Source organism: Andrena cerasifolii, chromosome 9 (genome assembly GCF_050908995.1).
Source record: "Andrena cerasifolii isolate SP2316 chromosome 9, iyAndCera1_principal, whole genome shotgun sequence".
Taxonomy (NCBI): domain Eukaryota; kingdom Metazoa; phylum Arthropoda; class Insecta; order Hymenoptera; family Andrenidae; genus Andrena; species Andrena cerasifolii.
The window spans coordinates 8355760-8380024 of record NC_135126.1 but is presented as its reverse complement, the minus strand read 5'-3'; the positions used below and the strand labels follow the sequence as shown (position 1 = coordinate 8380024).

At 42.0% G+C, this 24265-nt stretch overlaps 5 protein-coding genes across 9 annotated transcripts; 2 read left to right on the top strand and 3 right to left on the bottom strand.

Moving 5' to 3' along the window:
* Positions 1–62: 62 nt before the first annotated feature.
* Ref1 (RNA and export factor binding protein 1) lies at positions 63–2325 on the bottom strand. Its single transcript, XM_076819646.1, has 5 exons — positions 2000–2325; positions 1341–1478; positions 1059–1206; positions 637–777; positions 63–548 (listed from the first exon to the last, which is right to left on the bottom strand). Exons 1-5 carry the CDS (start codon positions 2207–2209, stop codon positions 436–438), a joined length of 750 nt encoding a protein of 249 aa, XP_076675761.1. The 5' UTR covers positions 2210–2325; the 3' UTR covers positions 63–435.
* A 508-nt stretch (positions 2326–2833) lies between these two features.
* On the bottom strand, positions 2834–4106 carry Sel (canopy family protein seele). Its single transcript, XM_076819650.1, has 5 exons — positions 3937–4106; positions 3762–3852; positions 3546–3661; positions 3259–3465; positions 2834–3179 (listed from the first exon to the last, which is right to left on the bottom strand). Exons 2-5 carry the CDS (start codon positions 3850–3852, stop codon positions 3000–3002), a joined length of 594 nt encoding a protein of 197 aa, XP_076675765.1. The 5' UTR covers positions 3937–4106; the 3' UTR covers positions 2834–2999.
* A 205-nt stretch (positions 4107–4311) lies between these two features.
* LOC143372942 (protein dispatched) lies at positions 4312–10738 on the top strand. 2 transcript variants are annotated; one of them, XM_076819623.1, is made up of 10 exons: positions 4312–5143; positions 5223–5360; positions 5741–6418; positions 6501–6888; positions 6973–7174; positions 7259–7646; positions 7734–8312; positions 8383–8683; positions 8754–9054; positions 9132–10738. In XM_076819623.1, exons 1-10 carry the CDS (start codon positions 5006–5008, stop codon positions 9364–9366), a joined length of 3348 nt encoding a protein of 1115 aa, XP_076675738.1. In that variant the 5' UTR covers positions 4312–5005; the 3' UTR covers positions 9367–10738. The 2 variants fall into 2 exon arrangements, with proteins under 2 accessions (XP_076675738.1, XP_076675737.1); XM_076819622.1 differs by having other exon boundaries at positions 4315–5143; positions 5732–6418.
* A 329-nt stretch (positions 10739–11067) lies between these two features.
* On the bottom strand, positions 11068–12961 carry LOC143372948 (uncharacterized). 3 transcript variants are annotated; one of them, XM_076819636.1, is made up of 7 exons: positions 12798–12961; positions 12467–12731; positions 12297–12387; positions 12094–12220; positions 11896–12021; positions 11616–11819; positions 11068–11550 (listed from the first exon to the last, which is right to left on the bottom strand). In XM_076819636.1, the coding sequence occupies exons 2-7, from the start codon at positions 12687–12689 to the stop codon at positions 11368–11370; spliced, it is 954 nt and encodes a 317-aa protein (XP_076675751.1). In that variant the 5' UTR covers positions 12690–12731; positions 12798–12961; the 3' UTR covers positions 11068–11367. The 3 variants fall into 3 exon arrangements, with proteins under 3 accessions (XP_076675751.1, XP_076675753.1, XP_076675752.1); XM_076819638.1 differs by having other exon boundaries at positions 11068–11541; positions 12798–12957; XM_076819637.1 differs by lacking the exon at positions 12798–12961 and having other exon boundaries at positions 12467–12787.
* A 1043-nt stretch (positions 12962–14004) lies between these two features.
* Positions 14005–17171, top strand: LOC143372808 (BBSome complex member BBS1-like). 2 transcript variants are annotated; one of them, XM_076819367.1, is made up of 7 exons: positions 14007–14520; positions 14641–14812; positions 15034–15243; positions 15318–15613; positions 15689–15938; positions 16005–16184; positions 16276–17171. In XM_076819367.1, the coding sequence occupies exons 1-7, from the start codon at positions 14507–14509 to the stop codon at positions 16900–16902; spliced, it is 1749 nt and encodes a 582-aa protein (XP_076675482.1). In that variant the 5' UTR covers positions 14007–14506; the 3' UTR covers positions 16903–17171. The 2 variants fall into 2 exon arrangements, with proteins under 2 accessions (XP_076675481.1, XP_076675482.1); XM_076819366.1 differs by having other exon boundaries at positions 14005–14520; positions 15318–15938.
* Positions 17172–24265: the final 7094 nt, after the last annotated feature.

The following is a 24265-nucleotide window of genomic DNA, read 5'->3' as shown; positions in this document are numbered from 1 at the left end:
GTTCGTAAAAATTAATTAGATTGAGGGCTAGAAGCACATTCTGTACTTTGATAAACAACAACTTTTAAAGATGAATTTTACTGTATTTTTCATCTGATAACCACACACGCACGATAGTACATACAAATCCATACAGCCTTTACATAATAATTTCTTTATTTTTTCTTTTCCTGTTTGTTAAGGTATCATAAAAAAATCTATGAACTCCTATAAATCATCTTTCTTAAGAATCTGTAAAATCTGTATGCCAATTTCCAGAGAAAACGTCAAAAATAAAAAAAATCCATTTAAAAGAAATTTCTTATAACATTTTGCTAATGATACAGTTATACTTATTTTTTTTTATATATTCTCATGAAAATCAGGGTAACACAATTTATCGTGTTAAGTCAGATCAGAACAAAATCTTAAAGAGTGTGCAGATTTGTGACGTTGTTACTTTACTTCTTTCACATAAGCTTCCAATTCTGCGTCTAATTCTTCAGCGGTGGGAGTTTTTGGTGCTTGCCGGCTGCCTCCTCTGCCACCACGTCGACCAGTTCCACGACCTTCAAATAAAACGTATTACCGACATTAGAGAGGCGCGTGATCCTCGGCGATTCGTTCATTTACGTCGAAGATCATTAGGTCGCATACCTCTGACGGATCCTGTTCCACGACTACCCCTAAAGCGGGGTTGAGGTCTCTGTGTATAATTACTGCCGGTAAGTCTCGGGCCTCCGCGGATAGATGTGAATGGTATTTCAGAGGTAGCAACTTGTATGTTCATTTCACGACCTGCCGATGTATATCACACATTGCAATAATAGATGTGAACAGTTGTGCAAATCATAATTCGCAATAACTTCTTTGAAATTCGCTTTTCTCTAATGTCATCCCATGTCGGAGTATTTATGGGAGAATAAAAGAGAAAATGCTCAAACAGTATGTCGCTAGGTATAAACTGGAGACCAGATTAATTAGTGATACTGAAACCCTAAATGTAGGCGGAATTTTATAATTAAAAAGAGACATTCCAGGCAAGAATTATTAGTCCAAAAATACATTCAACTACACACCGTCTAAAGGTACGCCATTATATTGTTTCATCGCTTTAATAGCATCTGCTCTTCTTTCAAATATTACATCTGCGGAACCCAAAGATCGCCCAGATCTGTCGTAATGTACCGCTGCTGATTTCAATGGGCCGAATTCGCTAAATAATTCCTAGAAACACACGAGCGTACCGTCAGCGTTTAACCTTCCTCGGAAAATGTGTAACACTATTATTTTCGAAGCATCGAACAGACGATCTTCCATTATCATGATAAACGATTAGTAGAACAATTTTATATCAATACCTGAATATCTGAGTCTGACACTCCAAAATCAAGGTTAGATACAAGAAGCTTGGTTGTTCCTGTACTCCCGATTGCACTTCGGCCAACTTTTTTGACCCCATCGAACATATCGTGCTTCCATGCACTGTTTACGTCGCCCTACGAATGAATATCCCTTACATTATCATACACCACTTATCGATACGTAAAACTGTAATATTCATTGCACAAGTGTTTTTATGAAATAAACCGAAAGAAATGATAAATTACGGCGAAATATTCGATTCACGCACGCGTATGATTAAATTACATTTCTTGTCGCATAACTCTTAATTCCAAATCACTACGTCAGCATTCAAGAGAGTAATCGCATAAGAAACGATATAAAGGGACGTTCTTAGAATCAGCGAGCTGTATTAGAAAAGCGTGCCCCGCGCGATAATTCGCGAGGAGTTCGACATCGAATGTAATAAGTATTTCGAACGAGAGGTCAACTCGCGACACTATTTTACTTTCAAATACGGTCGTTACTGTATCCGTGGATTACGGTGTTTTATACACAAGCGTTTAGGGCGGAAGTAATGCGATAGGTTTCGATAATATGGCACACGTGACAAAGTGTGGGCGATGTTAATCATGCGAAATTGGTCGAATAGAAATAAGCAAGTGTGATTCCTTACCCTGGTGTACGGGAGAGAATTTCGCGTAATGCCACCACGGCTGCGTCCCCGCATGACGCCACCACCAACTCTTTGAGTTCTGCGTGCTCCTCTGCGAGGTGAGTTACCGGCACCTCTACCGCGTCTGCCACCGCCGCCGCGCGGTCTGGTCCCTTTATTTTGCTTGATAATATCGTCCAGACTCATGTCTATTTTATCCACCATCTTCATTTGTGCTGGCTTTCTTGTAACGACACTTGCACGCGAAAATCAGTAAAACCAACCTCTTTGGTCTTCGTAATGATGGCGGCGACGATGACGAAACAAGCGCGCACAGAAGCCTGGGTATGAAGACCGTGGATTATGATTGGGTTTCGTAGAGGAGCGACCCGTTCGGATTACTCTGCGACCGAGCCTCATAGATACACCATCAGAGGGTTGCAAGCATTAATTAATTCTCCGGTTATCTGCTACAGAATTTAATTCCTCGAAATAACAGAATTCCTTCAGATTCGAATGTAATTATACTATCGGTATATTCTGAATAAAATGTAAATTATGTTCCCTCTTTAAAAATATTAATTTACATCGCTATAATCTGACGATCAGAGCGCTCTCTATCTTTGAATTTTAAAAACCGTTAACCGTGTCTATTCGAATTGGCCAAGTCGAGTGTAACGATTCTTTTGTAACGACTTATTTGTATCAGATATTAAAATTAATGATTTGTGTAAAGAAAAATTATTCCATATTAATTAATTCGTAGACTAAGTCACTCATGTATTATATGTATGTCTGTAGTGATCTCTTTGATTTTCAATTGAAGTTTAAATTTGCGAATATTAAATTGAACTCGTAGCTCAAATTTCTTTGTATTTATTTGTTTCAAATGCACATTACACTTCATGCGTTTGTGCTCTGTACTTGCTTGAAATATGTCACATTATTGGAGGGCATACTTAATTTTCCACGTTTTAAAAAAATATATTGACGCAAATATATCGATTTTTATTATTTGCCATTATAATTCATCGCGTTCTTCGTCTATATGATTTTCCTCGGCGTCATCATCTTCGCGAGTAAATTTTGCAGGATTGCACAGCTTTGTAGTATTTGTGCACAACTGCCATTTGATATTATTTTCCTTGCGAATTAATAATGAAATTATTGAATCTTCAAACTCCTCTACTATTCCTTCACACTGAAATATCGTGAAAATATTAATAACTCTTTTGTAAGAAGTAAATGAAAATAATTCATAATTCATTACATTTACTCACATAGTATTGTAAACTTTTATTTAAATCCCCATCTTGAATAATGTCTACTTTGGCCATTTCAGGATTCATACCACCAGATGGACCCATAAGATTTAAGATTGTTAACTGACCATTTGATTTATATGTTGCTCTCACATAATCCGACATTTTTTCGCAAACACCATCCAATACATCGGATAGGTGTACTTCAGATTGAGCAAGTGGTATCTGTAAATAAGAATTCAGTCGGAGCAATGAAAGTATATGTTAATAGTAACACGAAGAATACTGTAGAAATTCATTGTTACCTTCTTGCGAATGATATTTCCCTGTGCATCTAATCTGTAATTGCCTACTTCAACTTCGATTGAAGGATCGATCTTCGCCAATTCTCCTTCAATTTCTTTCACAGTGGATCTACAAACTACATATTATTAATATTAATACATTATAATTCTAATTGATATTCAGGATAAATAATTCTATGTTACTTTTTACACACGCATAAAAGTGGCTCAACTTACCCAAACATTTTAACAATTTATTATCGATTTCTGTACATTTAACATAACTATTTATGAATAAAATAGAAAACACCACTGTTATACTTTTCATCTGCAATGGAAATGTATGGTTGTGAGTTAGAGTTGAAAAATAACTGTATATAGAAGAATATACAAGCTTTTAATCTGTACTTACATTGTATTTAATCAAGGAGGTAGATTATATTTATTCAAATTCTAAAATAACGAAGTTCTAATCAAATGTCTAATTCTTCTTGAAGTTGGACACGTGTATGATGGTGCACGAGTCATATACATGCATATACATAAACGTAAAACACGAATGAGAGTTCATCACGTGTAAGTCGAAGAATACCAATATAAAGGCGTAGAAAGTACGGAACCAAAATGGAGGATGATGTTACTATATCTGACTAGATCTCAATCCCTAAAATTGTAATAGTTCTGTATTGAAAAATGCAGAATATAAATCTTTTGATTTAAAATGCGATTTTTGAGCATTCTCAGCTCGATTCATATACGCTTATAAATATCCCCACAAATAAAAGCAACGTTTTCGATGATGTCCTTCCATCTCCTTTTCAACAACCTTCAATTTAATATTTATTTCGAATTTGTGTCGGCTTCTCTTTTCAAAAGAGCCAAAAATATAACTGCCCGAAAACTGCTCGACAGTATATCTATATGCATGTATGGCGCATTATATATTCTTAGGTCCATGGATTGTCCCATTTGTTAGTGCCAATATAAACACGTGTCACCCCTTTCAGTGGGAAGTCCATGTCACTTTTTAAATTAAGGGATTGTGTCCGGACGTTTTGCATAAAATTAGATCTCTTTAAGCGACAATTTCGCCGAGATTCTTGTACGAATTTTGGCGAGGAGTTCCGCTGCTTCTACATTCACGCTTGCCGATATAAGTTGGAGAATAATATACGAAATAATTGTTGGCAGAAAAATGACAAGTCTAATAGAGATCGCAGTGTAAGAAACGAACGAAGTTGAGCAAAGTCGTGCAAGATTTTAAAGAGAAAATGCCCGCGTCGTTGACGTTACACCGCGGTGTTTTAATCTTAACGTGAACCGTTAAAACCCGAGGACAGTTTGAAGAAGCAATGCTATGACAGCGTGCGGTTCTCACCACGGTTGTGGCGATACTAGTTCAGTATTATCTGTTTCAAGCTTTTATAATTTATAACGAAGTATGAGTTAAGTCGAAAAGGAGATAAAACATAGCTATTGAAATGGAAGTGTGGTGGTTCTCTCGTGTAATAGCTCATCATCCTTATACCATTCTAATGGTAATACTTATATTCTCTTCGACATGCCTGATTGTTCCTTTAGCTGTGAAAAAGTTTCCAGATTTCTCTGATCCTCAGTTGGTGAGTGGATATTGATTTCAGCTACAAATTATTGTATAGATATACTTTTCTTTCTTCACATTCCATTTGTTTTATTAAGGGCTTTGAAGCTAGGGGTACAACACTAGCTCAACGACTCATTGCTTGGCAAAACTTAATGGAAGCGAACAAGCCCAGTGGGCAACTTATCGATAATCCTTTAGAATATTACTATCACAAGCGGCAACTAAATCAACAGGTAACTCTATCATGGGTAAAGTGACCAGACGTCCCGCATTTGAGCCCTTTGTCCCACATTGAAAAGTGTCCCGGATTGTAGATGTAACCTTTTACATTTTCGCAGTGGCATAAAGTTACTGTTACCTCTACTTTTTTTTGTCATGAAAAAAGAATATTTTTAATTTCGTTTCAATGTATCACTTTATATTTTTTAAATATATTTAAATGCTTTAATAAACTACAGAAAAGATCTCCTGATGGATCTGTTAACCATTTTTTTTTGCTTGCTTGCTTATCCCGCATTAGAACAAAAAATATCTTGTCACTTTAATCATGGACCATGTATCTGATTTTATTTTAGTCATAAAGTAACGCCATAATGTGATTTAGAACTTACAGAATCAAGTTAATACACCAAACCATAGCTGGGTCAATCAGGGTATTATGAGAAAGAAACCTAAAAATAAGAAGAAAAGAGGGAAGAAATATCAGAAACAAGTATCCGAAAGGCAAGAAACAGATGATGTCGAAATTAAAGATAAATGGGAGGAACTGAGAGAATTAAAAAATAATAACAGACTGGATATTGTAAAGGATTATAAAAGTCAAGATCATATCGACAGCGAGGATTTCTTCTGTAATTCACCGTCTTCTGCTTATGCACGAGTCGTTATTGGTAGAGACTCAGAGGATACAAATCTGTGGTCGATGGAGGGTGTATTGGCGCAATGCCACATCGATGCGGAGCTACGATCGAACTCTGAGTTTCCTTCCTTGTGTCAAATGCAAATGGAGCACAACGGCGACGAGCAGAAGTGCTGTCGAAGTTGGTCACCAGCGAATTATGTTGCGCTTCTATCTAATCGAACTTCCTGTTTGGGTGTCACGGAAAACGATCTCAGCCGCGTGGAAACTCTTTTACAAAGATGCATTTACTTTTACCGCAATTTTCAGTTGACATCAAACTGCGCGGACGATTTAAACTGTCAGAGACACGTCCCGACAGAGTGCTATATGCATAACGCAGCTTACCACTTGCTGCATTACTTATTGGATATTGACTTCATCTCGGACCATGTAAGAAAATTAGTTACCGTACGATGGGAATTACTATTAATGCCGAAGGGTCTTTTAATAAAATTACTAATTTCTATTACAGAAGCAGAATTCTCTGAATAAGTTTAACTCTACTTTGAGATATGCCATGATATTTTTGCCGATAGCTGCGAGCTCCGCCACTTTAGATTTTTACAAAGGATTGAACACCGATGGCTTATCTTATGGAAAATTCTGTGTCAAAGGGATGCAATTGGGTTTAAAAAGTACATTATTCGATCGATTGTTGGTTTCGGATTCTATTCTGTTACTCACTGGTTTCGCCTTCGTAACAGTTTGTATATGGGCATATACTGGCTCTCTGTTGTTAACTGTTACAACAATTATAGCAGTAATCTTTAGTCTCGGCATTTCGTATGCGTTTTATACTTTAGTTTTGCATATAAAGTTTTTCCCATTCATGAATCTGTTGGCAATTGTCGTTGCTGTAGGTAAGGATCTATAGAGTATATGGATGTGACGTAAAATATAGTTGTTAGTATCGTATCTAATATCGACATTATTCACTTTTTAAGGAATAGGCGCGGACGATGCATTTATATACTGCAAAATTTGGGAGAGAGGAAAAGAACAAAAGATATCAAACGACGGATTAGTTAAACTAGTGCAAGAAACAATGAAGCACGCTGTTCCATCTATGTTCGTTACATCTTTAACTACTGCCGTAGCCTTCTTTGCATCGGTTGTTAGTAACGTTACCGCTATTAATTGTTTCAGGTATACATTTGTACACTTCTTTCGTAAAGACAAAAGCAATGAAAGCTCTACTATTTACGTCCTACTAATTACTTGAATTTTTAGTTTATTTTCAGGAATGACTGTCATTGCGAATTTTTTCTTGATGATCACTTGGTTGCCAGCATGCGTGGTAGTATCGGAACGACTCAAACCGAGCATTTTATCCCCTGCCAATTTTATAACGCGAAAAGTTATTCGGCCTTTACGGCTATTCGGAGATAAAGCGACAATAGGTTTTAATACCTTCCTAACGAAGACAGTAATCAACTTTCGATGGTGCTGGTTTCTAAGCTTGGGTACCATAGCAATAATATGTTGCATCATCGTTTTCCAATACCCAGGATTACAGTTACCAGATTCTGCTGAATTCCAATTATTCGATAGCTCTCATTCATTCGAGAAGTACGACTTCATATATTCCCGCAAATTCTGGTTCGAGAAGCACGAAACGGTACGTATAAAAGATTTACAGATATCTTTCTGATATAGCATTTTCATAAAGATTCTCAGTAAACTAATAACAAGCTTTTAATATTAGATTGATAATGGAGATGTATTGCCATTGAGATTTGTATGGGGCATAAAACCAATCGACAATGGTAATTACCTGGACCCTGACTTAATAGGCACCCCAGAATGGGACGAATCATTTGATGTATCTCACCCAGACTCACAATCATGGCTGGAACAATTCTGTCGCGATTTACGAGCTCAACCTTTCTATCGCAATACCTTAGGACCTCTACTTCCGAATTGCTTCATCGAATCATTGTACAATTGGATGCAAAGGCGTTGCGAGGATCCCATTAACTCGCGTATTAACTACATGCCGTGTTGCGAGAAGAGCATATTTCCGTACAACTCCAGCGTTTTGGAAAGGTGTGCTGCTGAAGTTAACGCGGAATTATATCGTACGCCTTCATACTTGTGGGTCCGTAACGGCGGGTCTGCCGGTATAAAGTTTTTGAACGAACCGAATCTCACTCAGTTGCAAATATCGAACGACACGAATTCAGTGACGAGGCCGACGCCTAAAATTAAAGCTTTGATCGTTGAATACGATAGTATATATAACTACAGTCTCGCGTTCTCGAGTATGAATAAATTTTTCCATCAGGTACGTATAAACGCATACCTGCGGAATATATCAGTTTCGGAGGTGAAGAAGATCAATTATATTTTTCTAGGTTGAAAGTTGGATGCAAGATAAACTAAAAAGTGCGCCGCTGGGTATGCGCGGTGGCTGGTTCGTTAGTAGATTAGAATTCTACGAGCTGCAGCGAACGTTGTACGAAGGTACACTTTGGGCGATGGGAGTTTCACTGATATTAGCCCTTACAGTCTTGGCATTTGTAACATTTAATCCTCTTATTAGTCTGTATGCAATTATAACAATTGGCGCAGCGATTATAGTAACAGTTGCTAGTCTGATTCTTCTCGGTTGGAAGCTAAATGTTCTAGAAAGCGTTGCAGTGTCTACAGCGATAGGTACTTATTAAAATATTAAGTCGCGACATTCATAACTCCAAGTGCATAATACTAATGTACTGTTTTTCAGGTTTGACCGTAGACTTCAGTTTGCATTACGTGGTAAGCTATAAAGCGTGCACTTCCAAAGAAAGAGAGGATAGAGTGAAGACAGCTATTACACAGATGGGTGGCCCAACATTAATGGCTTCAGTGACGAGTGGAGCTGCTGGTGCTCTCATGCTACCCTCTTGTGTGTTGGCGTATATTCAAATCGGTATATTTTTATTACTCGTGATGGGCATAAGCTGGATATACGCTACGTTCTTTCTCTGCCCAATGCTAGCAATCATCGGCCCATCGTCGCACTTTGCTCAGTTTCAGTATCCAAGGTAAATGATTTCATTTATATTCCTACACTTTTTATCGGAACTGTAGCAAGCATTACGTGGCTCTGTGATGATCCTAGATTAAGTGTGCTATGGAAATATCTTCGTAAAAACAAGCCTGGAAACGTGCCTGAAACAAGTACAGATACTATTAGGGCTAGACGAAAGGCCAAGGGAAGAGGAATGTGGTCAGAGTCTACGTTAAGTACGTCTAGTACGGTATGTCAATTCCACTGTAACGAAGTAGAAACATTTACAAGACCACCGCCGTCGCCATCGCTACCACCATCTCCAACATTGGCATTACTTCATTGAGATGCGGGTCAAGTGATCGTTTCGTTTTCCTAGGCGATATTTCTGGGGATGGGCGGTCATCGTATGACATACGCTCCGCAGAAGTTAGAATTGGTGAATTTACATATTCACGTGTACCTTGTGTCCTATAAGAGCTATGCTCGTGTGTAACTGATGTGTCATTGGCTGTGTTTAAAATAGTTTTAAGACAATTGTTTATATATTTGTCTATTATAACATTCATTGGGCTTCCTATATCAGTTATGCATATATATGCACAATATACCCACTGGAATATGAGTGAGGCTTCAAGTGCCAAATATATCTCAGATTCTTTTATACCTTAATATCTACTTCAGTTTCCAATTGTTAAAGAGATCGTAAGCAGTGTTCTATGTTCATAGATGTAGCTTGAACGTGGCAAATAATGCTGATAGAGTATTACAACGTTAGACTTGCATTTACATATCTACCAATACATTTTGACTAGGGATGGGTTTCTCGAAGCGTCGAAGCCTCGAAATCGAAGAAAGTTTCGAGAATTCGAAACTGCGCTTTTTTCGCGACTCGAAACTCTCGAAACCCAGATAAGAAAAAGTATGAAATTTCAGTTCTTAAAGCAAGATTCACTTCAAGTTTCGAGAGTTTCGAAGCCTTACAAAGTTTCGGATTCGAGTTTCGAGAATTTAAAAATTTGGTTCCAACCCAACCCTAATTTTGACTTATTCTTTGTAGTTCTTTTTACACCGACTTTCGTATCATTATATGTACTCACGTTTGTTTTAACGCGAATTAATTTTTGTATGTCGTAAGATATAATTTATACCAGCTGTCTTCCATTTTGTATACAGTTTAATACGTTCCGTAGGTTACTTTACTATGTTCTCACATTTGCGTGGTATTTATTAACTAATATAAGCTCTCCGTGTTACTTTAAAACACATCCTACCTTCATGATTTCATTTCTGTAAGATAGCAAATGAATGCATTGTTTTCAACATAGATTTGCGAATTTTCTAAATCAAGGACTGTATCCAGAGACTGTTTGATTCTCAAAGTAAATATTACTGTTATAATAAATGTAGTGGAACGAATGGATTGACTACGTGTTAAAATTTAAGAATGCATTGATTCAAGTATTCCATTGGATGATGCTTTCGAACTCGGAAAATACCAGATTGTACGTGTATGTGTCTGTAATTAAGTTTAAGTCGACGATCACACATGATTTCGAGGTACATAAAGAAGACTGACAGACTTTTATAATTTCCATCGTTAGATCGTTCCAAATATTTCAGAGACTTTCGGGCAAATTTCTCGTTCGTAAATACTTGTTAAACAAATATTCCTTCAGTTTCCATTTAAATTTCATACATTGGAAAAGATACACGACGAGCACTGTAATGACAAACAATAGATTTTAATTATCAGTTGTATTATTTTCTAGCGCATTGAATGTGTACAGTTAAACTATAATGTTATGTATTGTTACTCATAAAGCTAAGGGGAAGCTGGATCTTCGCGCATGTTTCATTGTTCGAAGATTTAAGGTACAAACGAACAATCTACCCAGTACAACACGGTGCTTTTAAACAGATGCGAGAATTTATGAAAAGATGTTAAAGAGAATCTGTTTTTAAATTACTGTATATGCCTGTTCATCGAGTATTCAGATATTTCTAAGTAACATATGTCAGAGATATCAATATAAATGATCTAGAATACCTTGGTAAAATTTTTAATACACCTATATCCCTGGCCCGGCGCACTTAAACTATAACTTCTAACATATCTACATGCAACGACGTTTTAACGTTTTTGGACTCGTAGGATCAGTCAATGGTCGCTTTTCAGTTCTTGCCGCGCACATTTTGTATTTGGGAACTGGCAGTGCTTTATGAACAGTCTGTTTTCTTAGTCGCGCTACTTCCTCTTCCTCCTTCTTCTTCTTGGCAAGGAGCTCCTGTAATTTTACCTCATTACAATACAATCTTTCAACTCGAATAGCAAAACGTCATCGAATTACATCCAACTTGCCATTTGCCTCGCTTGTTCTCTCTGCATTTCTCTCTCTTTTATCATATTATCGAAACGCTTCCTCTCTTGAGCCCGCGATGCTGAACGAAGGGGTGGTGTTTTTGGTCTTGCTGAACTCTTTTTCGTTAAGGATGGCGCAAAGGGCGGTTTCTTCCAAACCTGAATTATCTCACGAACGATATGAATTAACTGTAAACTATTATTAAGAACTACAAAGTTTCTGATTCAATTACCTCTGTATTCTTCTTTATGGGGTTTTTAAAGCTATTTGTACTTTCACCCTTCACATTAGCGCTGCTCTCTATTTTATCATTTCTATCATTTCTAGTCTCGTTACTTTTATGTTTATTAGCATTAGGGGGCACAGATCGAACTTTTAAAAACTTGGGAACAGGATTCGCCCGAAACACCTTCATCTTTTTTTCTTCCTCCCGGATCTACGGATAATTATAATCAACGAGCTAGAAAATCCTTTACCAGTCACATTAGAATTGCAATCACAATTTTCTTTACCCTGTCTATACGCTCTTGCTTATGCTCCTGCCTCTGCTTTTGCCGTAAATCGAAGGTAAACGGATTCACGGTAGTGGTTTGCGGTTTCTTCATTTTAGCAAAATTTCCTTTCCCACCCCTTTTCTCCTGGAACGTTTATCCCGGATTCATAAGCCAACGGCCTTAACTCGGTTGAGCGTGTATATAAAAATTAAATACCCCCGTGCAGCTAGCATCGTGGACCACATAATCTTCTTCAGACTTCTCGTTTCCATTGTTGAAGATATAGGGCGCTCCCTTGTGTGGGTCGTGCTCTATACCGGACAGTGAAGCGTGATTAACAGCCCTGAAATCATACGAACAAATTTTATAGTAAAAATAATTCCTATCGCGTGCTGCTCAAATAAATTCGCGGTTCTCACGCAATCAGCGTATCTTCTTTTTCAAAAGAATTGGGGAGCTTTCCATTTTCGAAGTTAGGATTCGGTGTGCTCACGATCACGGTCACCCTATCTGAAAGAAATAGAAATTGTCGCTGGGAAATCGGCAGCTTTTCTTAGCCCTCTCGAAGTTGAAGTACAGGATCACTTACTGAAGAATGAATCCCCAATTTCCGGCAAATTGTTGAAGTCAACGAATTGTGGGCACTCGATGCCGCTCCATTGCTCCGATCCCTTGCGTCCCCCGCAATTATCCTTTCCTGGCTTGACGTTCTCCTTTTGCCGGAAATCTTGCGACGGCGGTTTTAAACTATTTCTGGTGTGTAGATCGTCGGTGTTACTGATTGCTTGTATTTCGTGCTCGGTATCAGCCATGCGGGTGATATCATTGTTCTCGTGGAAGGATAGCACGCGTAACTGAAACTTCAACCCTAGGAGACGCGATCGGTTCGAATCGATTACAAAATTCTTAATATATCAGACCTCGCTTGTAAGATTCCAATGGGAATGAATTCCTCGAAGTCTCCTCGGCAAATTAACTGATTTGGCGACCAGCGAACTCTTTCCCTCCAGGCTGTCACATATGTTTAGCCACCATTAGCAACGGTAACGCGCGTGTTTACGTATGAAGAGGTCGGGGCTTGTTTGTGTACCTTGGCGAAGGGAACGCGCGACGACGACGATGATTCAAATAATAATTACAGCTGCAAGAAATTCAGAATAAATTAAGATAAAATTCGTTTCAACGAAATCGGAACTATGCATCGTTAGACAGTAGCGAATGAATTTCAAAGAGTTCACTGATATAAATGTGACAGTAAACGCAAGCTTATAATACAGGGTGTTCGCCAATAGCTAGAAAAAAATTAAATGGGTGAATCTACGTGACAAAATAAGAGGAAAATTAAGGGTAAAGAAATTACCAAAAGAGGCTTCGTTCTTTAGTGATTAATGTTTGAAGATTCGAGCCAGGAACGCCTGAAGAATGGCAATTCGGCGATCAGCGGTGCGCGTTGCGTAGGCAGCTGTACGTCGAATTGCCGTTCTTCAGGCGTTCCTGACCCGAATCGAAGGGTTTGCACTTTGCAGCAATAAGGGGCCGTCCTTAAATTACGTAAGGGTAATTTTGGCGAATTCTTACCCGCTCCCTCCCCCAGTATAAATATTCGTAAGATTTGATCCAACCCCCTCCTTTCGTAACATTTTTACACTAAATTTTCTCAGTTATTAAAATTCTTTTAAAGGTTTATATAATTCATTGAACTCGGTTTTGGGAAGTTTAAACTAAAACTACTTTTCCGGAACATTAATGATAGAATGTGTATTTATTGAAAATATGGTTAAAAATATTACGTAAGAAATTCGCGACCCCCTGCCCCCTAAAAAGCCTTACGTAATTTAAGGATAATACCTAAGGAGGTAGCTCCACTTTTTACACATTTTTTGTTATGTAGGTATTCTATTTCATTATTCTTCTTTATTAGTTTTTCAGCGCTGTTTGTACTTCGAGCCTTCAAAATCTTAACGAAACCTTCGGGGCTTAAAAAATGTGATGTTTCACTTGGTGTGAAAAGGAGTTTGTCACCCGAAAGTGGAGCTGCCTCCTTATCGCAACAGCCCCTTTATTTTTAAACATTAGTAACTAATAAAGCAAGCGTCCACCGCGATTTCTTTACTCTCGATTTACGGATTATTTTGCCACGTAGAATCACCTACTTCGTTTCCTACTATCCGCTGTCGAACATTTTATACATGCTATATGCTCAACAAAATTATACAACGTTAATTAATTTAACTGGATTGCACCCCCTGCTGGCATCGCGCGCAAAGCGTGGCGCGCGATCATTGATATCTTATATCCACGGACATTTCTATGGATACAAACGCCCACAACAAAGGCAGGGACAGCCGACACTGTTGCATCGCTGGACAACTTTTCCGAACAGATCTTTCGATATGAACGACGCCTGTCACGCCTGTAACTCGCAATTTCGTCAGTGCACGTCCGGCCACCTACGGAGAAGGAATTCTTTCAAGATACACAACATATTGGTAGCGATATGACGATCCATTACGCTGCACTACTGCACAGTGCATAGAGCGTGCACGCCTTAACATCTTTGAACGTGGGAGTTGATTATGCGACGCTGAAACGAAGATCCTCGTTCGAATAATAAAAGAAGACTTGCAGGATGCAGGGGCTGAGGTAAAGGATAATGAAACGATCACTAATTTTATCAATTTATCGGAGTGCTTAACGAACGTGGATGGTTAATTGCCGAACTATACAGTGTATGTATAACCTGATGACTTTCCAATGTTTTAGAGCCGATCAGAATATCAGTCTCCGTATCAGTCGATGGCTCGAAGCACTCTGGGAACCAGGGGCCCGATTGTACACCATGCCAAATGGACTTGATATGGTGGATATAACTGGCGATGGGGATGCTAGGCTCATCTGCGCCGATTTGGGAGTACTTGGTGACAATTCGACGAAGGTAGCAACGTTTTACTGTTTTTAAACGATTGGAGGACGTGGAAATTCTGCCACTTTAAATAATCACATAGGGATAGAGTAGTAATGACAGCGTCGATACATAGATCGCAGAAAATTAAGGAATCTTGTTTCGATACGCAGAGCATAGCTTGGCACAGCTTAGCTTCCAGGTACTTCGCAGAATCATCTTCATTTTGTCCATTTACGTCCCCCCATCTTCAGATCCGAGTTTACAAAGGAGGTGACCAGATAACAGAGCACAACATGGTGTACCCGTCCTGCGGGGTGGTCGGATTTTACACGGAGAACGGAGAAGCCCGATCCTCCGTGGTAGCTGTTGGCGCTGGATCAAGCGTGTACATCTTCAAGAACATGAGGCCCTACTTTAAGTATTGCTTGCCGCACATGGACGTGCATCCGAAAGAACGAGAGGTGCAGCAGCTGACAATCTCATCTTAAAACGATTATTAAAAAATGATCCCTGTAAGGTTACTTTCCTCCCGCAGATTTGGCACAAGGCTGGATTGGAGGAGGAGCTGAACGTGCTCACCCTAGCCGACGAATTAGACCTGCTGTTAAAGGAGCTCGGCGCAGGGTTCATCTCGCCGCGGACCTTAAAATTCCTCTCCATGGATCCGAGCCTGAGGTCCAGCTTCGCTGAGCAGTACAGAAGAATTCCGCTTGTGAAGAGCAATGCTTTGACCGCGATCTCGGCCATAAGAAGAGACTCCTGGAACGATCCAGCGAGCTGCTGCCTCGTGCTCGGCACAGAGTTCGGAGAGGTTCTCGTTCTAGATCCGCGGTGCGCGATCGATCGACACCCGCAGCTTCTGCATATACGAATCACGTTCAACATACATTTATCATGGTGTTGCAGAACGTTCACAGTCATGGACAAACACCTGGTACAGTGGCCACCGGTGGCTTTCGCGTGTAACGGTTTGTGGGCCGGCGACGGGAGGATACTGATCATCGGGAGGGACGGAAAGATCGGCGCGATAAGAAGAGGAAGCGCCGTGAAGCTTTGGGAGAAGCTGCCTGCGCCTGCTGTGGCCATTTCCACCATTCGCAACGACGGTGCCGCGGTCAGTGTTATGAACGGCACTGTGCTGGGCTTCTCCAAGAAGGTATGCTGCAGGAATATTTCCTAGGATCACGAAAGTTCCAGGCTAACGATACGATAATCGTGTTAGGGTATCAGACTTTGGCAGGTGCTGGTACCGGGTGCGATCCTGGATTCTGTGAGCTTGCCAGTGCCACAGAGCGGGCTCTCTTTGCTGGCTGTTAGCACGGCCGGGTACGGTGTACGAGTGTACGACGGGAAGCACCACGTGGACACGCTGAAGATGGTGGAACCGGTGTCTACGTTGAAGGTAACGTTCCCCTTTTCGCCTGCAGTACCATCCAGCACACTTAGCGCTTCGCTTTAATCATTCTTTAGCGAATCTCGTTTTGCTTTCGTAGTATGGTAGAATGGGCCAAGAGGAACGCACCATGACGATGGTCACCGTTGGCGGTGGCCTGTGCGTGAAGATTTTAAAGCGCACCGCTGACTTCAGTGTTCACAGCACGGCGCCCGGTTTTTTACCGAACGACCCCTCTAAATTCTTGATACCGAAGAAAACGCGACTGTTCGTCGAGCAAACCATACGAGAAAGGTCAGAAGCGAAGAAGATCCACAGTACGTTTCAGCAAGGTCTGCTCCGGCTACGCCTGATGGTGGCGAAGAAGGCGGTGGAGTCATTGAACGACAGTCAAGACGCGGGACCGAATCCCATCACGTTGGAGGCCACCGTTCTAGGCTTGGGCCCCAATTACCAGATCCGCATAGTGCTCACGTGCATATCCGAGGAGCTGTCCGACACGGGGCTGTACATCGTTTGCAGGGCCGAGGGCACGGACGTGAGGCCACGTGTGATGGACGTGCCTCTGTTGCCTGGCGGGATCCCTATTCCTCTAATGGTACACGCGAAATTGAAGAGCAGAATATCGGGAAGAGTGGAAATCTTGCTGTGCAAAAAATCGAGGGCGAAACCAATCACTGTGACGACAGTGGTTCTGCCTACCGCAGAGGAGGAGATCGAAGTTTAGTCGCGTGAAATGCAGGGGAAGTGTGACTCGATGTACAGTTTTATTCTACCCTTACCATTTTGGTACACTCAACGTTCATTCAGAAAAGGATGATTACAACTTAATTGTAGGAGGGAACCATTTATACTACCACTTATTCGAGCATGATTAAAATTGTAATATCATCGTTTTATTTAAATACTAAAAGTTTCTAATTGGTCATATACCTAGTTAAACACTGTATTGTTTCTTCCTTAAAACTAACCAGCCTATCGAGCAATCTATTAGGTATAATAAAATTATATAATACGTATTAAGTGTGTGGTTTATCAAGGCTCAACGGAGTACCTGATATTCTACTTTCATTTATTCCATCTGGATACATGTTAAATTCTATATTTGAGCTTCTGGGATTCTTCCCTATAAACCTGTAATTTTTTTATGAAATATACCTATGTAATAGAAACTGATTTATTTGATTAGTAGATGAAAGAAAGCTGAAAGAAGAGCAGCCGTAGATTCGATAGTTGATCGAAGTGAATAATTTATCAGACTATCGCACAAAGTTAGCTTTTTCAGGTTGGAAATTGGAAAAACATTTGTAAATCGCGGGTTTCGAATCACCCTAATTTTACTCGTGTTGAATTCCAATTCCTACCGCGCGCAGCGTTACAATTTCTTTCGAGACTTCACCGGTAACGTTGCATGCGACACTAAAATGGTAAGGGGGTGCTGGGACTCCTCAAACCGGTGACAGAAAAATACATTTATACCTCGTCTGTGCCTATACCTTGCCTGTAATTACTTCTGTATCCCGCTTCTGTCATATTTAAACTTGCTCTGTAGATAACGCAAAGATATTTTGTCGAAATTCAAGTTTCGCTTAACACAGTTACTGATCGATTAGTTATTGATCGAATCTAAAACTATTTTAAATGCTTACTAAATACAATTGATACAGGTTCCCACTTTTGCCGGGCAACATTGTTAACTTTATCTATTTACCGGCTCGGTACCTACACCGTACAATTACTGTATAACCATCGAACGGTTCTAGAGCCACAATGGCGCGACAATTCAAATCCATCGAACGTCGCTACACGCGTTCGCCTTATTATTCAGTATCCGACATTCAATACGTTCGAATAGCGTTTCGATCTCCTCCCCTATAATAACGCTCGTGTCAAATCGGCTTTGGGCGATTTCCGAGGTATTATTTTACCAAACGATAGGAAAAATGAATGATCGATCGATCCGACGTTGCTTCACACTTCTCCCAGTTTGCAAAATACACCCTTCTGTTCGAGCACCGTCCCTACCTGGGTGAATGATTACACGTTACCAGACGCGCGCCCTTTTCCCGCCTTTCGAGGAGCCCTCCCCGTATAATTTCGGTATTTACGGGATTAATGCTCGTGTTATGAACAATGTATGAAGAGATGGGTATTCGATAGATCGGCGGGACAGCTGCCGTGGGCACACGCCGTTAAGCCGCTTACGTCAAATCGCCGGAATTTTTGCGCTTTTTTGGAAAATCGATCTCTAATCCGACAGCCGTTAGAATTATGGGTAATTTCGTCGGAATGAAATGATAATTGATTCGTGGGGAAGGGGGATGGACGCCGCGGAGGAACATCCCCTCGGGGGAGCGTCATAAACAGAGCTTCCGAATATTTGCATATATAAAACGACGAGGTCGTTTCCGTAGTTTTTAACGACAATAATGTATATATAATAACGTCGCAAGTGTTTTCACTGGCGCGTTAATTAAAATACACTGAAAGTGATTAGATTTCCTATTCATTGAATTAAAGACTTTTTCCAAACCACCCCGTCGATTCCCACTGGCAGTGTTCATTACCAAGCAATTCCCTTTAACAAACAATCGATTAATTCCGTTTCGCGACACCGCGATTCAGCCCGGAACAGACTTAAACGGTGTGTGTCGTTTGTCCGAAGGTGCTTAATGACCGTTCACCGGTGATCAAAGGCTAGCTTAATAATGAGTTATAGTTTGTCGCGCTTGTCCAGCGTGCCATTAATTGAGCAAGTACTCGTCCCTGGGAACAACAGGAGCGCATATTTCACGCCCACTTCGAGTTAGGCGAACAATTATTGTAACATTCGTTACGCCGAACTAGTTGCTCCCCCGAGCGGTCCATCGAAACTTCGAGGCGAGAAATTACGGGGCCAGGGGGTAGGGGGTAGGGTCGTTCCTCCTTAATGCCGGTGCATTCGTCGAGTTTCACGAGCCCGTGGACGCAGGCCAGGCGCTGGAATATGGCAGAGGCCTAATTCTGAATTATGTCCAACGTTTTACCCGAGATTACAAGCAGCTACAAATGAGCCTCATATATCGCCGGATTACATCCCGGCCGGGGCGGGATTGAAAGCAGAACTGCAGCCTGAGCAAATAAAGTGGATGCTACCTAATACGCGCTGCGCCGTTTCGCGGCCAGGCTGCCAATTCAATCGACTTGGAGCGGTAGCCCCGTATCGTGCGGCCGATACGTGTGAATACACGGGAAACCGTAGCATATGCCTCTGCAAAGGCAATCGCATAATTCACCGGGATGTCATTTCCGAGAGGATCGGTCCGCGATCGGTTTGGCGGCCTGCCATAAAGGCTTCGCTGTTGCCCGACGATATTGCGCCTCTTCCTGCCCCCGATACGGTGCAACTTTCGATTGGCGCGCGCTGTCTACCCGAGAGGGAAAACCTGTATCGCGAAATGGGGAGGAATTGCTGTATAAATGTGCCTGAACGATCGCTGTGTGAGTTAGAGAATCCTAATGGCTAGTTTCATGCTTCATCGACAGCCGAGGAGATAAGGCTTCCTCGATTCTTCAGAATCTATACCGTAGAGACCAACTGCGAGACCGTAGTTGAAAGTCCGAGCGATGGCGTAAGACAACGTGCCGTTATTAATTGGAAACTAATACCTCGCGAGCTTTTAATTAAGAGACTTATAATTGAGGCGCGCGGGAGGACGTAGCGCAAAGAAATGGGTATCGATCATTTCCGCCGATATTATCCTCCAGCTGGAGGCTTCGTGATCCGCCGGCTGCTGGTCCCCGGGAGCAAACGCAGCCAGAAGAAATTAATTATTGGAGGGCTGCTGCTTTTCCAAGCTTTCGGATTCATCGGCCGGGCGGGAAATAGAGGCGCGCACGATTGCGCAACGCTCGAGTCGCTGCGTGCCAAGGTTGGCAAATATTTTGTCGACGAAGATACTGGGCAGCTCTGTATTATTGCAATCACTGTTTAATTAACTATCTCCGGCCGTGCGCGAAAGGAACAGAGAGCCTCGGCTCGCTCCCATTTCGCCTGAAAGCGCGAAAAGGTGAAGGATAGCGAAAACGCGGTAACGTCCGTCGCAAGCTGAAAAGTGCGGGCAATTGATTCGTGCTATTGCTCTCTTCTAGATCGAATTCCACTCGTCCAATAATATACCGGCTCGAGCAATCGGATTAAAAGTCCTATTTTACACCAGGAGCTTCGTTAGGAAGAACGCTTAAGTTGCCACGCGATCCGAGCCGATATTTAAGGGGGACTCCACCCTGAAGCCACTAAGACCAAGTTAGGGATTTTTTTGTTCGTATAAATAAAAATATAGGGCTTGGATTTTTTTATATAGTTTTAAAGCAATCTTTGCTTTGTTAGAAAATTTTTTTTTTATGGAAAATTGTACAAAATGGCGGTGAACAAAATGACTTCCCGGAGCACTGTAAAAAACTGGCCCACACTCCCGGGAATGATTGGATCATCTGAGAAGGAAGTACAAAAAAATATTTATAAACAAGAATATATTATCTATTTCCTAGCGTAGGATTTTTGGAATATTTCAATTATTCGATTTTTTGCAAGCATTTCAATGCAAATTTTTATATTTTTAAATTTTTAAAAATTAAAGTCAATTCTTCAAACCGTTATAATTTCCAAAATAATTCGAATTTTGCGAAAATCCTACGCTAGGTCAAAGATAATATATTCCTGTTTATATATCTTTTTTGTATTTCCAGTTCAGATGACCCAGTCATTCCCGGGAGTGTAGGCCAGTGTTTTTGCAGTGCTCCGGGAAGTCATTTTCTTCGCCGCCATTTTGTAGAATTTTTCGTAAGAAAAAAAAAATTCTAGTAGAATAAAGATTGCTTTAAAACTATATAAAAAATCCAAGCCCTGTATTTTTATTTATACGAACAAAAAAATCCCCAACTTTGTCTTTTGTTAGTGGTTTCAGGGTGAGGTCGCCCCTTAACGGGGCGCTGCACTCGTTGCAATGCATTCCCGAACATTCCCCGTCGAAAACTCAATATTTCGCTTCTTTTTTCCACTGGCCTGCTATTTTCGGCTCCCTTTGACGAATCTGTCGACTGCGCCCACAACGATTTTCCAACAATTCGTCGGACGACTCGACGAGAAGACGATACGATCCATTTGAACTTAAGTCCCCTTTGACGAAGCAAGAGCAGGGTTAAGAATGATGCCAGGGAACAAGGGTCTGCAGAGAAAAATATAAGCAGATAACAGAGGCTAAGTAATACTCAGTACTTGGCACAGAAAACTCGACTGTCCCGCTCAATCGAGGGCGATCTGTTAACTTTTAACAAACACTTTTCAAGCCCTCGCAGTTGTTCAGTAACGTTATCGTTAGCAGTAACTCTGTATTCGTGCAGTCGTGAGAATAAATTCAGTCGGCTGAGCTATCCACGGCCTTTCCAGCAGGACATAATTTATCGCGGAGTAGGCATTGCGTAACTAACGCGCCATAACTAAAGACGAGCCCTACCGACACTCGACACCACTCGAGCACAATATCGGGATGCTTTCGCTGAAACGGTGTCTCTCTGCCATTCGAGTTTACGTTGGCAAAAGGGGCTCGAACACTGTCAACGTGCAGGAGCGATTCGATCCGCGTTAACGGCACCGGGGAGGGACGTTAAGTAGTCTCGCTTCCGAAGCCTGCTGTTTCCGCTGCCGCATCGGCTAGGCTTTTTAAACGGAAGGAAATGGAACGATTCGAAGAAGAATGGCCACCATTCGCCAACGATTTAAGCAGGATTTACGCGAATTAATCACCCCTCCGCGAAGTCCCTCGCCCTCGCCGTTCCCTCGCGACGAATCGAGGAGATTTCGACCATCGCGATTTCACTCCAGCCTTTTCTTTCGTACTTACTTCGCCGTGAGTGCCATTAAATTCCTTCCTCGTCGATTATTTTTCTCCGCGAAACATTCCCGCCGGAGCTTTTCGTTCACCGATATGTACTTCTTGTCCGCGGAACATGCTTTATAAATATCATCAGGCCGTACAATGGAGGAAGCTCGGCAGAAAGTTTTTGTGCTCGTAAATCGGTAATGATACGGTGATTTGTAAGGGTAACGAGGTAGTAATTACCCGTACACGGAACGAACGAACTGAGAATTGTATTTTATTGTGTCGGTTGAATCAGACGCGAGATTATAGTAGCGGATAATAAACACAATAATATCAGATTTTATTTCAAATTCATCGTAGCATTCTGATTATTATCTTTCATTGTCCGAGGATGAATTCGTTATATTGGCTCGTCTGTACAGACAGTGCCTCGGTGGAAACATTGTACCGAACGAAACGAGCCATTCCATTTTTCTGAGTCGTCGAGCGGCTCCCATTTTTCAAACGTTCCGCTTTAAACGGTTACGTGCGTTATTCAACTCAGCCTCGGATTTAAGCGAATGCGAGGTATTTAAGTTACACGGCATTCCATCGCCACGTAACGGCGAAACAACGAGGGAAATGTTTTCTCCGGGACAATCCGGCCAGCCGCGGAGAAATTGGTCCCCGCCGCTGCTTCCCCATCCCTGCCTCCCGGAACGGGTTAAATTAAATCTCCCCTGTCCGTGTTTCAGAAACGAAAAACCCACCGACTCTTTGTTATCGATCCCCCCGCCTTTTAGCAATATCTCTGTTCGTACTTCGGCCGAAATTGGTCCAATAAATCGCGACTCGGTCTAACAACGTCTTCCGATCCTCCGCGCTCGAAACTAGCGACGGAACGCTGCTCGAGGGTTAAACGAGTGGCGTCTCTTCGCCGGGGCAAAAATCTACGCGGGATCCAATCCCGCTGCAAAATGCTATCGCGTCGTCGCACCTGGCTGACAAAGGCGGGCCTTATAATTAAAATCAAATAAATTGGGCTCCTCGTGGGCGGGTCGCGCGGACGGCGCCTTCGACGTTATAAATTCTGCGAACTACCGCGCACAGACTCTATCGTTAATACGATCGCGGCTTCGCCACCGTGGAATTCCGCGTCCGATTAATGTTTCCCCATAAATTACGGATATTCCTCCTAATAACGGATTCGGCCATTCGAGTGCATCGAGTATTGTGATCCGGCGATGAATCACGGAGCCGTTTAATGCCGCGATCGAACCGTTCCGTACGTGTCCAAAGACGCCCTTTGCCTTCCGATGAATGCCGCTACGGGCCATTGGCCGTCCAATCGGGACACACGTTCCCTTCATTGTCGTTCTGTGTCCTACCTGTTTTTGTGGAAACCACCGAAAAGAATGTCCCTTCGGCGGGCTGCTGATCGAGTGGCTGGAGGCGTTGGTTGGAGGGAAACAGCGAGAACGGGGGAGAGATCATCTTCTCTCGCGAGAGGCCTGGCAAGGGATGGCAGAGGGTAGAATAAGGACAGAGAGTTTTTTCTCTCCCCCTCTCGACACCTGGTCCGTCGTCGCCTACTGCACAGTGGTTTCATCCGATCGGAAAATTGCCGTAAAATTGCCGCAAAAAGCGATATTTTATTCCTTTCAGAGGCACGATTTACCAACCACGTTCGGGTAGATTCTTGGGGATGTTTATGGGATTTTATGGACTCGTGGCGGCTGTCTCCCTTATTCGGGACGCCGAGGGGGAGGATGGTGAACGCGAGCCATGCGCACCTGGCTACGCTCCAGGACGATCCACCGCCAGGGACAATAATTACTTTCACATGTACTCTCATCTGGCTTCATTGTCCCGTCGGATTGTTTCGAGAGGACCGGCACTCGCCGCTCCCCTGGATATCAAACACTTCCCACTCGTCATTGCATTTAATAAAGCGTATTATCGCGGGAACAATGCGCCCCGGCTGGCTGGAGTGACGCTGGAACGCGGGCTCCTCTATGGAATCCGCGGAATCGTCGATGCCTCATCGACGGTGGTATCCGCGATACCGGCTGCGATCACGTTCCACCGAGCCAGACATAAGATGCTGGGGCGGAGATTCAGGGACAATGAAAGTTCGCCGAGACCTCTCTGTCACGGTGACGTTTCTTTCGGCCTTGAGGAAATCGCCGAGGAGCTTGGGGAGGTTACACTCGAGTTTGCCGGATGCTGGACAAGCAATCGCGGTGATGC